Below are 13,180 nucleotides of genomic sequence, written 5' to 3' on the forward strand. Positions count from 1 at the left end.
CAATGACTTACCTGACTTCTCCAGTGATCTTTCCCCAGCCTCCACTCCAGTGTCATTCCCCAGCGTCTTGTCTCCATTCTCCTTCGTGTGATTCCCTCTGTGTCTCCAAAGTCCAAAATACATTCTATTTACTGCTAGCTCTCCAATTCATCATTGCACTTCCCACTCACCTGCTCAGTTGTGGTCCAAATACAATTCTTGATTGACTAATCTCCGTCTTGTGAGTCTGATTCCGTAACAGAAGACCGGACTGATTATCGACAGACAACACCATGAGCTAACTGGAACCACTCTAGGACAACTCTGATCACACCAGCCGTTAACACCGCACCAGTCACCACCATCACCACTTCCTCTACGATCGCGATTGCCAGTCCCATGGCCAAACCAGAGCCCTACTCTGGTCTGGCGGAGGATTGCAATGGATTTCTCCTGCAATGTTCGCTGACCCTCGAGATATAGCCGCATCTCTTTTCCAAAGACCGGGCTAAGATCGCGTTCATCATTTCCCTGCTGACGGGGCGAGCGCTCCACTGGGCTGATACCCTCTGGACACAAGCACACCCTGTAACTCAGTCTTTTAAATGACTTCGTCACTCACTTTTGTGAAGTTTTTGGCAAACCAGTTGGAGATTCATCAATAGGTGTAAGTGTATGCCTTCACTACCGGGGTCCACCAGCCAAAGTCCATCCATGCACCTTCTATTCCAAAAAAAACTCAGCCTGGCAGAGAGGAACTACGATGTCGGTAACAGAGAGCTCCTTGCCATCAAACTAGCTCTAGAGGAGTGGAGGCATTGGTTGGAGGGTGCTCAAAACTCCTTCATAGTCATCACTGATCATAAGAACCTCCAGTACTTGAAAGAATCCAAGAGGCTCAATCCCCGTCAGGTCCGTTGGGCCTTGTTCTTTACCCAATTTAATTTCTCCATTTCCTATCGTCCAGGTTCAAGGAATGTGAAGGCTGACGCTCTTTCCCGTCTGTATGCTCCAGAAGAGGTCAGCGAAGAACCCGAGCCAATCCTACCATCCAAACTGATCGTGAGTCCCATCCAATGGTCTTCAGCCTCTATCTCTTCCTCCAACGCCGCTCTGCCGGGCTGTCCCCCTGGACACCAGTATGTCACCAGAGCACAACGCACACCCCCGATTCACTCTGCACATACATCCTTGGGCACTGACCACCCAGGGGCCAATAACACCCTCTCGCTGCTAAGAGATTGCTTCTGGTAGCCTAACATGGCTAGGGATGTGAGAAGGTTCTTCCAAGGATGCGCAGACTGTGCCATGGCCAAGAGTCCTCGTCACCTACCATCTGGCAAACCGGCCATGGTCACACCTAGGAGTGGACTTCATGTCTGACCTCCTTCCTTCTGACGGTAACACATGCATCCTGGTGATAATTGACCGATTCTCCAAATCCTGTCATCTTCTCCCCACTCAAGCGATTACCCACAGCAATGTAAACCTCAGAACTCCTCTTCAATCACGTTTTCCGATATTATGGACTCTCAGAAGACATTGTTTCTGACCGTGGACCGCAGCTTATATCCAGGGTATGTAAAGTGTTCTTCTCTCTCCTAGGTGTGACCGGGCAGACCGAGAGGAAGATCCAGGAAATTGCCCGTTTCCTACGAACCTTCTGCCAGGGCCACCAGAACTCTTGGAAACAGTTCCTAGGCTGGGCAGAGAACGCACAGAACTCCCTCCGTCAACTGACTACTGGACTCACTCCCTTCCAGTGCATACTTGGATTCCAGCCACCATTGTTCTCGTGGTCTGGGGAACCGTCCAACGTCCAAGAGAGAGAGAGGGTCTGGGACGCAGCTCACCACCAGCTCCAACAGGCAGATCTGCCAGGCTCTCTCACCAGCCAATCACAGCGCACTCCCTCACCTGAGTTCTAATCACATACACCTGCATCTCGTCATCACCCTCATCACTACCACTACATAAACACACACTTCACCACAGTTCACCATCTGGTCTCGTTCGTATGAAGAGGAATACTTACCTGACTTCTCCAGCAATCTTTCTCCAGCCTCCACTCCAGTGTCATTCCCCAGCGTCTTGTCTCCATTCTCCTACGTGTGATTCCCTCTGTGTCTCCAAAGTCTCCAGCGATCCTGCATTCCATTCTTCCACACCTTCATCTATCCGTCCACATTCCTGTAAGAAGATACTTTCCATTTACTGCCAGCACCACACTCATCATTGCACTTCCCACTCACCTGCTTCCAGTTCACCTGCTCAGTTGTTGTCCAAATAAACTTCCTGATTGACTAATCTGTCTTGTGAGTGAGTCTGATTCCGTAACAATGACTTTTCGGGGTAACACTTTATTTTACAGTGTCTTTATTCCACATGTTACATGTAGGCTAGTTATGATAGTAATAACTATAAATTATTAACTAGCTCTAAACCAAACACCTAATCCCAACACCTAAGTAACCCTATAGTTATAGTAATTACTACTCCGTACCTAAATATATAATTACACTGTAACACAGACACCTTAAAATAGGGTCACACTTTATATTAGGTATCTTTAACTACTATGTAGCCTACTTGGATTAATAATAATTGTTTGTTACAATGTACTTAGTGTTCACGTATTGCAAAACACTTTTATACAGGTATGACGTCAAAACTGATTATTTTGACGTTTTGTTTTACAACCTAAATTACACACACCCATAGTGAAAACTAATTTTGAAGCAGTTGTTCTTTTTTGAAAACATAATGTTTTTAATGAGTAGATAAATAAGACAGCTTGGAGTGTGAGGGAGTGCAGTGTACATTATTTGCGCTCTAATGTTTCTATTTACAACGTGTTTCTGCAGCAGGAAGCAATGTAGCCAATCACAGACATATCTGTTGATCTCTCGTACGCAGTGGCCAATCAGAGAATCCACTCACTGCTCAATTCAGTGCGGAGTTCAGCACGCTTACGAATCCTTTATTAACAAACAAAGTGTAGATGCAATGTAAATAAGAGATTCATTATGCAGTGTAGACAATTTCATTGATTATAAATGGAACTTTGTGAGATCGTGATGAACTGAGATGAGTGACAGTTTTTTAGTGATTATAATGGGAGCACTCACGCTTTTGAGGCTATATAATCCAATGAATAAAAGTGTTGTTTTTCATTCTGCTAAGAGGACCGACGGTCAATTATATGCTGCAATGTTTTGGAAGTTACATCTAGGCTTACATAAATACAGATTCGCCTTTGAAATTGACATAGTGATAACCATAGCACATAAATATGGCACGTCAAAATTGCTATGCATTATCCCTTAAACACATACCATGGGTCTTTCGTGACCCAGGAAGTCATTCACTTCCCTCAGACATCAACCTTCTTAGTATTCTTCAATCAGTTCATTATAAACAAAATAACAAGAAATGAAAAGTATATAAGAATGCCTGTTTTCCCATTAATCTTTTGTAAAAATTGTAGGCTATAGGTTTGTTAATGACCCGAGGTGTGTAACAGTGGAATTATATATTTTTCTGCACAATACAATAATTAAATCTTTGATGATTAAGTGCAAATCACCTTTATTCCAAACGATGGCCATGTCTGATACACAATGATGAAGTGACGTTTCACTTATAGTTACTGCAGGCAGAAAACAAAAGAATAGGAAGTTTCATCAACAAAACTTGAAATGGCTCTGAGATTTACTGCAGAGCAAGTACTGAACACAATCAAATATTACAGTGTCACTGTCACTTGATTGATGGTGGATCTGTTGAAGAAGCTGTCAGTAATAAAAATATTGATTTTGAAGATGTTAAAAATGTTGGTTTGAGAATATGTTTGAGATTGCAAATATCAAATTGAACCCTTAAGAAAATATGTTTTATTTGATTCTTCTGTTATTGTTTTATATTATTGCGACAGGTAGAGATCCATCTGTGTTCATCCATTTCATTAGGAATGACGAAAATTAGTGCATGTAAACTACCTAGGAACTTTTAGTGGGCCTCGTCTCTCGTTTATTCTAATCAGAATTCCAAAAGCTGCAGGCAAAAGGGCCCTTAGCAGAAGTAAGGAATCGCTTCCTTTCTTTTAAAGCAAGAAAAAAGTGACCTCATTACGAGAAAATACGTCTTAAATGTTTGCACATGTGGAGGCTGATGCTATTTGCAGTCACCAAGCAGCAGCAGGCCAAGCCTTTGGGGACATTTCTCTCCCCCTCTTTTCTTGCCTGATAATCGTCCATATGCTTTTTCAGAAACATCCTGAGTGAAACAGCTTAATGTCCTGTATGGCTTTCACATGTTTGGGCTGCTCAAAGACTTCTGGGTCCAGATGCAAGCACTGCAGTCACGTCTGGCTAGAAGCGCATTAGGAGCCGGGGTACAATTGTGATTGATTACAGCTTACCGAGGGCCAATGACCGATACATATGGGTGAACTGACGGATAAAGGCCCGTTCCCACCAATACGAATGGAGGTCAGCAGAATACACAGGAGGTCAAAGTCTAATGCCTGCCACAGACTGTGCGATTTCAGCAATACTATAATAATAAGATCCATACAAATCACACTTTACGAAATGGATCTAATAAATGATGACACCAACTGAATCGTAGGCTACGACGAAAGATGGTATAGAAGGATAAAACGTCATCAGCATGCGCTAAATAGAGAAAGATGAATCGCACTTTGGCAATTGTGGTTTTAGTGTGCATTGAAAGGAAGAGGATGAAAGCGAAAGAGGAGAATATGGACACGTCATGGCTATAGAAAAATTTGCCAACTTGGCAAGCCAATTTTGCAAATTGCGCTTAAGGGAAGTAGTTTTAGCAGCATGTCGCGATGATCAATACGCCATTTCATGTTGCATTTTTATTGGCTAGTCAGTAGACGTAGGTCGTAGCAGCAAACACACTGTGAGATGATCATGGTAAATTTATAACACTGGGGAAGTCGCAAGACCGCGACAACCTCTCTTACTGTACGACTTATGAGCCACGACCACAGAAATCAATCGCCACGATTGGTCATCTTTTGTCTGGGACAGCCCAAAACCGTACAATGTGTACCGAGCATAAATCCTACCAAATTCTTATCAAATTTGAATTTTTAAGCGAACAATTCACCTTTGGCAGGGATTTTGATTGACAGCTGATCTGACCAATCAGAATCCACCATCTGCCATTTTGTCTGACAAAGCAGTCAGGAGAGTTATTAGATTAACATCGGTGGAATTGAAGTTGAAAAGCGGTGTGTACTGACGTCTTTCTGCGGTTGAAACAACATTCCTTCTGATGTTCATTCATGTTTATTTGATGCTATAAATGAACTAGAAGGAAGAGATGATCAGTTTACGAGCAGTTTTAACTGAGGCGCTACGCTACAGCAATCTGTCAGACACATTAAAGGGGTGGTTGATTATGATTTCAACTTTAGTTAGTGTGTAATGTTGCTGTTTGAGCATAAACAATATCTAAGTTACAATGCTCAAAATTCAAAGCAAAGGGAGATATTTGCTTTTAAAGAAATTCCTTTTTTAAGGACTACAACAAACGGCTGGTAGGGACTACACGACATTCCTCCTGGGTAAGTGACATCACTAACCCTAAAATTTACATAAACCCTGCCCCCGGAACACAATTTATAGATTATCATGACAGAATATGCTAATCAATGACTAGAAGATAACTACAGATAAGCTACATCAATTCATCAACTAACCATTCAGAAATGTCCTGTTGCTTCTACATGTTGTCACTTCTTCTTGAGTCTCTCCATCATTGTTTGAATAAGTTTTTGAAATTTTCAGTGCATGTCAGTGTGAGGTAAAATGACACAAGCTCTTGAAGCTCCGCCCCCTGTGTCGGGAGCAGCAGCTCATTTGCATTTAAAGGGACAGGCACAAAACGTACGTTTTTGCTCACCCTCAAAAAGTGACAACTTTAACATGCTATATAAAATATCTGTGGGGTATTTTGAGCTAAAACTTAACATACACACTCTGGGGACATCAAAGACTTATTTTACATCTTGTGAAAAGAGCATTATACCACCCCTTTAAAGAGCCACTAAACGGTGAAGGACCAAAAAGGACCAAATTTGAAAGTTGAGACCGTTTCATATCAAAAGTAAGCTGGTCTGTCCTGTCTGTCAGCACGTTGTCAGTGTCCTCTTTGCTCCGCAAACATGAGAACATGATGTGTGGCGTGAGAGCGGCATGGCTTGTCGGACATAGCAACAGTAACTAAAGGGGACGGGTCTTTGCGAACAGTCAACTCCTTGGCAAACAGCACAAATGTAGGTCGATCACTGGTTTCTTTTAATTTTTATTGGGACCTATGACAAACATGTAGAACTGACACCGGCCAGGACGCCATGTAGTTCTGATATGATCAACTGGTATTTACAAAGTACTTTCTTTTTTTTCCCATCTTTTCCTAAAAGCAGGAGCTACATTGATCATACATGTTAGAAACGATTAAAAAAAATAGAAATAAAAATGTACATCATACACTTGATATAGATTTTTTTTGCTTTTTACAGAGGTAAAAATGGGGATTGTAAAAAACAAAACTAATCAATACAATAGGTTTTATTTCATTTTCTTTTCTCTTTTTTAGTATACAAGGAGATAGATTAACATGATGCTTCAGGCACTTTTTAACAGGTAAATGTGTGTAGTAGCAAGACGTTGCACCAGGACAGACGTTCATACAGAATGCTTTTGGTTAACGTTCCATTACCACAGATAGAAAAATAAAACGGAGCTCTTCTCTAAGCTTGGATGACATCGGTATTGCAGAAGCTGACATATTGAGATACAGAAAGGACACGTGGTGAATGAAGGACACAGTGACAGCTGACACCTCTCTGCTGAGGTTAGGGTGAGGACTCCAGTGAACCGACAGGGGGCTTCTCCTCGTTCCCCCGAAAGTTAGACCAAACCACACAGCACGACCCCCACTCTTAAAAATAAAGCCTTTTACAACCTGAACCTTCCTTTAGGCAAGGTTTACAAGTTTATGACCACTTTGAATGTTTATTTTTCATTTAAACCTGGAAATTTAGATATTTTGGAAAAGTAAACACAAAGAAACAACAGGGCAAGTAAAAGTGGGACCAACTCTTAAACTTTCCACTTATTCTTGATTTGATTTGTAATGAAATGTATTCTCTTTGAATAATGCTAAATTTAACCATTTTAGCTTTTGGACCCGACTGTATGCACCGTACGAACACAAAACTGCTTCATTTTAACCACAGGATACAAAGACTATGTTCGGAATAGAATACTAGCATACTACTATTTGAACACTGTGCTGTTTACAATGTCATTTATACAAATAGTGAGTGGAACTGCATGCATTGCTCCACAATTTGCCACATGATTACATCACGGTGAAGTCAGCAAATAATACATTTAAATGAAATGTAATCCAATTTTGTAAAAAAAAAAAACATTTACTTTTGACAATCCAATCAAACAAGAGATTGTTAAAAAAAAAATTCTGGCTGATTTTCTAGACCCATTCACACCAAGGACAATAACTCAAGTTTTAATAATCATTCTAATTATATGAGAATTGTGAGCTGTTGGGTTCTGAAAGTAAAAAACTGCATTAATTTTCTCCATAGGGAAATTGATTTTGAACTATAACTTATAAGAGAGACCTCCTGTGAGCTACGAGGTTGTTAATCAATGGTATTTGCGATTGCTTATTGTTTAAAATTATCGTTCTTAACAGCGGAATTCCTGGTGAAAAACTGCATTACCCATAATGCTGTACAGACAATTCCACCAATCAGAGTCAAAAAAAGCTTGTATCCGATTGGCTTGGTTCATGGCTTAAAACACTTTAACAAAGACTTTTTAGAAATCCCTATAGGAGAAAGGAATGGAAAAACAACAACAGTGCAGCTAAAAAGTAGTAACTGTCATGGTTATGTTATGTTTCACTGTGACCTAGTTTCCCGTGTGTTTGATTTAGTCATTAGGTTCACCTGTTGCCCATCTATTAGCTCATTTTTTTGCGGTGTTGTTTCCCATTTTGATTTTCGTTTTTATTTTTTATATGTATCTGCCTGCCGTCCAGGTTCTCTGCCTAGAGCAGGGAGACCATCCGCTGTAAGAACACACACGGGACTTTATCCAGCTTGCGTGCCAGAAACACTGCCCAGACCGCGAACGGTCCAAGGCACGCCTTCCAGCGGACGAAGAGGGAAGACTTCGACCTGAAGAGAGGACGGAAGGAGTCGTCGCCCCGGAGCTTGAACCACAAGGTGTGTCTGGCCAGGTGTGTGAGCCTGCAACCTTGTCCATCGACAAGGGCTGAGATGGAAGCCCCGCCAACAACCTCGCTGTAGTGGATGTGTTCACTAAGGTCACTTTTGGGGATTAAGGGGGTTATTTGGTGACATAATTCCCCGGTTATCCCAGTTCTGCCCAACCCTGAACTGCTTGTTTCCCCGCTGGTTCTGTCCAGTCCTGTATCTCCTGTGATCCCCTTCCAGCCTCCCTCTCCGGCGTCCTCTAACAGCCAGTTCCTCAGCCCCGTCTCCTCTGGTACTCTTCTCCCCTTCTTCATCTCCTGCACTGAAGTGTGTGGATCCGCTTCGCTGCTTCAGGCCACTAGCTCCGCCTAAACAAGAGGATCCCCTGGCTCTGAATCCAACACTTCACCACGGCCTGTCCACAAATCGTCTCTGCCTTGGCTCCTCCCTCCCTCGGCTCCTCCGGAAACCTTCAGCCTAACGACTCCACCGGGCTCCCTCGTCCCACCGGCTTCGCCTCAGTCTTCAGGTTCCCGTGTTCCACCTCGGATGCTTGTCGCAGAGGCTCCACCTCGGCCTCCAGTGTCGTGTGGGCTCTTCGGCTCCACCTGGGTCTCCATCTCAAGTGGTGTCTCCATCGGCCGTCCCCAGGGTGGTGCCTGTCAAGTCTCCACCATGGCTCCTCCCGTTTTCGTCTCCACCCTGGGTCCCCGTCATGGTTGGTCTCTGGACCAAAATCTGGCTCCTCCTGCTCTGGGCTCCCGCTTAGCTCTTCCCACCCTCCACTCCCTCTTAGACTCGTGTTAGACTGTGGTTTGTTCCACCCCGCTCCAGTCCCTCGTCCTCCTCCAGAGCTCCTTCCCTCCTTTTTTGGGAGGGGGCGTACTGTTATGGATATGTTTCTATAGGCTTGTTCGACCTGAACCGGTGCTGCACAGACCGATCGGTTTACGACATTGAAGTACCGCGAGAGCGATTGAAAAGCACACGGAGCATCTGCTCTCTAATCACTTTCGCGGTACTTTGATGTCATTGACCAATCGGTCTGTGCAGCGCCGGTTCAAATCGAACAAGCCTAATGTGTTTCCCCTGTGACCTAGTTCTCCTGCGTGTTTGATTTGGTCATTAGATTCACCTGTTGCCCATCTATTAGCTCTTTAGTTCTGTGTATTTATGCCCTGTGTTCTCCCTCATTCTCTGTCCGTTCTCGTCCATGTTATGAGTTGCTGTATGTTTTTCTGTATGATCTCCAGAGTTTGTCATTAAATACCATTATTACTAATCTCCTTCATCTTCCGTCAGTTTTACACAACCAACCCGTGATACAACTATAGTGACATTGGAACAATATTAGGCCAGCCAATCAGAATGCACCCAAATTTTAAGTAAGTTGGTGTGGACACTAATATAAATTTTATATTATCATTCTTGTTGTGAACAGGTCTTATTCCAATTTCATCCATCACAGTGAAAATGGAAGGTCATGTCATATCAACCGCATTTTGGGTTATAGTAGTCTGTGCAGATGTATACTACACATTCTGGGAAATGCATTCACAGCAAAAAAGTGGAAAAAAAAAGAAAAAAGAAAAAAGTACTGCAACAATAGTAATGTAGTATGCTATTCCGAACCAATCTTTGAGCAAATTATGTGACATCAAGAACTTCTTTGAACCTTTATAACGAAAAATAAATTGGTTCTTGTTGAGAAAAGGTTCTGCAACGAACCATTAAAGAACCTTTATTTTTAAGAGCACATTGTCATTTGAGAACACGCCACCATTGAGAACATGGTTTTGAGGCTAAACGTTTATATAACATGAAGCATTTGACGCACATATACTGTACATTCTTTGACTGCTCACACACAGATTGAATATCTATGAGAGCAATGCTCTGTCAGTCAATGATTTATTCAGACAAAGCATAAACGGGAAGGTGACTGGTTAACCACATAGTCCTTCACAGGGGTGTGTGAGGTGATGAGACGGACTCGACACACACGAGCCGCCTCACGGATTGTACCATGCCATTTGACTCCCGCAATAACTGGAGCACATTTGTTATTCAACAGAAAGGCCTATCTATTGGGGTGTTATTTCATTTTTTTTTTGTTAATATAATAGAAAAATATCTATTCACTATTTTCTCTTCTTGAGGAACTGAATTGATTCATGTCCTCTCAAAAGTTCTTTGAGACAAAATTAAGGCGTTAAGTTATTGTCATGAAGAAACTGGAGAACGGTTTGGCAAATGTCCCTCTATAAAGCACCCTAAAAATCAAGCTTATTTTTCTGTTTCCTTTTGTTTTTCTTAGAGAAAAGGACTGGAGCTGGAAACATCTTTGAGACAACAATTTCCTTCTTTTTATCTAGAGACCATAGAGACAAATGATGAACCATTTTTCAGTGAGAGGAAAAAATATAGCGGTTAAGTGTTTTCCCTCTGCAGAATATCTCAAATCAAATAGGCAGCAAAAATCATTTTATTAATTGATATTTTTATCTTGTATCCCAGTCAAATATCAAAACAGTCCTAAAACAAAAAATGACATGAGAAGCAAAATTGCATTAAGGCCCGGGTATACTTTTTTTTTAATGCGTTTTGCTCTATCTTCTGCCTTTCAGAGTATACTCCTTCGGCCATGAGCGCGGAAAGATCTAGTGGACTTTGTGTGTTGTACGTGCAAAAGGAACGGCCAAAGTATACTTTGCGCTTATTTCGTATCGACTTGTTTTCCATTACTTTTCTTATCCAATTGGCAAAGTTTTTTGGTCTTTTTGTTTTAAGCATGAATCTAAAAAAAACTGTGATTTATTTGTAAATCAATAGAAAATTATAAAATATCGACAAAAAATGGTACAATTCAGATTCAGACAAAAGCCTTTTTTTTTTTTTTTTTTTACAATTTTGCTTCTCAAGTAAATCAAGTAATTTCTTGTGAGGATATTTAGATTGTTTTTCCAAGACAAACAGTTATTAAAAGAATGATTTTTTTGCCGTTTAAGTGGTGTGGACTCGCTTGAAACTCCTCTTTCCCATCATGGCTGTGCTTTTTTGCCCACGGACCGATAATTTCTCTCTATTTTTTATTTTTTTCTCCCTTTGGCTGGTGATTCAATTGACCGCGAAAAATAAATATGACAAAAATAATCTTTGGATATCAAATATGCATCAACTCAAAAGCCACCCTCGCATCCAAAATAAGTCAACTCTATAAGGAAAATGTCCGTTATCTGAAGCGCAGCTGTGGCCGTCAAAGGTGATTACAATAATTTGATTTGAAACATATTCATATGAGTATACAGTATTTACATATACTCTGGATGCAGCTTATGTAAATTTGGCTTAAATATAATAACAACAATACTATGCTGTGATACAATGTTATCATTCCTTTACAACACGCACGCAGGCATCGACACACGCTCTCCCACAGACGCACTACAAATGGACGCTTCCAACTACAGGTTTAGTGTCTCGAGCTAATCTCATCGTTATTGTTCTGAATGGGTTAAAGGGCTTGGGATACAAATGCCAGTTTGTGTAAGGACCTGTTCAGGAAGAGTAAACAGCTAATTCCTCCCTTCGCTGGCCACGAACGCAAAAACCGAAACAAGCTATTCAAGTTCTTGAAAAGTCAAATCAGTGTAAAAAATATAAAGTACCTGCATAAGTAATGCATGAAATTGAAGGCTCCAGGAGCCACCTGACACAAGAGCCATTTCTTTCACAAGGAACTGAGAGAAACATCCACAACAAAAGGGAAAGAAAAGAACATATACATATATATATATTCATATTTATAAAATCAAACCAAAAGAGAAGAGAATGTTTTTCAAGCCAGTTAAATGCACCAATTGTTTTCTGGAACCAGGAGAGACTGTGAAGTAAAAGCAGTAAAAGCTCCAACCGGGCCGTGCCGGTTTTGTCCGCTCCTGCCCTCCTCAGTGCTAGCGTGTGTTTAGGGATTGTTCGGGCCGGGCAGGGGGTTCATCCGACGGCCTTGTGCTTTCCTCCGCAGCAGCCGCAGGCCACGCCGCAGCGGTGGCACATGTGCAGCGGCGGGTAGCAGCACAAACAGGGCGCCAGCAGCGACAAACCCAGCAGGGCCGTCCAGCGGAGGCAGAAGCGCTCCTCGCTGGTGTCGCACGAGCACGGGTCCGAGTAGTCGCCTTCCGGGTCGGACATGCAGTGGTAGAGCATGCTGTCGGCGCACCACATGAAGCTCACCCGGTGGATGCAGGTCCGAATGGGGTCGGGCGCGTCGTGGCACTGCCCGCGCCGGTTCTCCTCGTGGTTGAACATGTCCCGGCAGTAGACGCAGCGCGATCGCTCTCCGTCCTCTTTCCTCCGCTTGCCCTTGAGCTTGAACACCCGAGGCTGGGTGGCCACCACTTCACCGTCGCAGTGGCTCTTGAGGTCGCACTGGCTGAAGTCGGAGCTGGGCACGTAGGGGTAGTTGTAGTCGTGCTTTAAGGGTTCGCTCTTAGCGATCTGAACGTACGAGTCCGAGTCCTCAGGCTGGATGAACTTGTCCGGCACGGAGGCGTACCGGTAGTCCTCGTAGCCCGTGATCAGCCAGCGCTCCCGGGGGTTGATTCGGACGATCTCCTCATCCTCAAAGGGGAAGGGGTTCCTGGAGAACTTCTAAAAGGAAAGAAGAATACAAACGCATAAAAGAGACGACTGTGTCCGTATGATCATACATTCAAATTTCATCTCTTTAATTTAGTGAAGTATGGTATGGTATGGTAACCCTGACTTCACATGATGTTTCATTGTTATGTTTTATTCAATAAATATGAAGTGAGATATTGATGAGTTGTGAATCCGAGTCATCTTTTTGAATAAGCGGATTTGCACATTTTTATAATTTTACATTAGAAAATTACAATAATATATACATACACACTA

At 42.5% G+C, this 13,180-nt stretch overlaps 1 protein-coding gene across 3 annotated transcripts in view; it reads right to left on the reverse strand.

The window, feature by feature from the left end:
• Positions 1-10,732: 10,732 nt before the first annotated feature.
• Positions 10,733-13,180, reverse strand: part of spred2b (sprouty related EVH1 domain containing 2b) — a 37,152-nt gene continuing 34,704 nt past the window's right edge. For all 3 annotated transcript variants that reach the window (XM_079635955.1, XM_079635956.1, XM_079635954.1), the window contains one exon: positions 10,733-12,913. In XM_079635955.1, coding sequence (XP_079492081.1) covers positions 12,257-12,913 — 657 coding nt within the window. In that variant the 3' untranslated portion in view covers positions 10,733-12,256. The remainder of the gene's footprint in view (positions 12,914-13,180) is intronic.

Source organism: Phoxinus phoxinus (assembly GCF_949152265.1).
Source record: "Phoxinus phoxinus genome assembly, chromosome: 14".
NCBI classification, from domain to species: domain Eukaryota; kingdom Metazoa; phylum Chordata; class Actinopteri; order Cypriniformes; family Leuciscidae; genus Phoxinus; species Phoxinus phoxinus.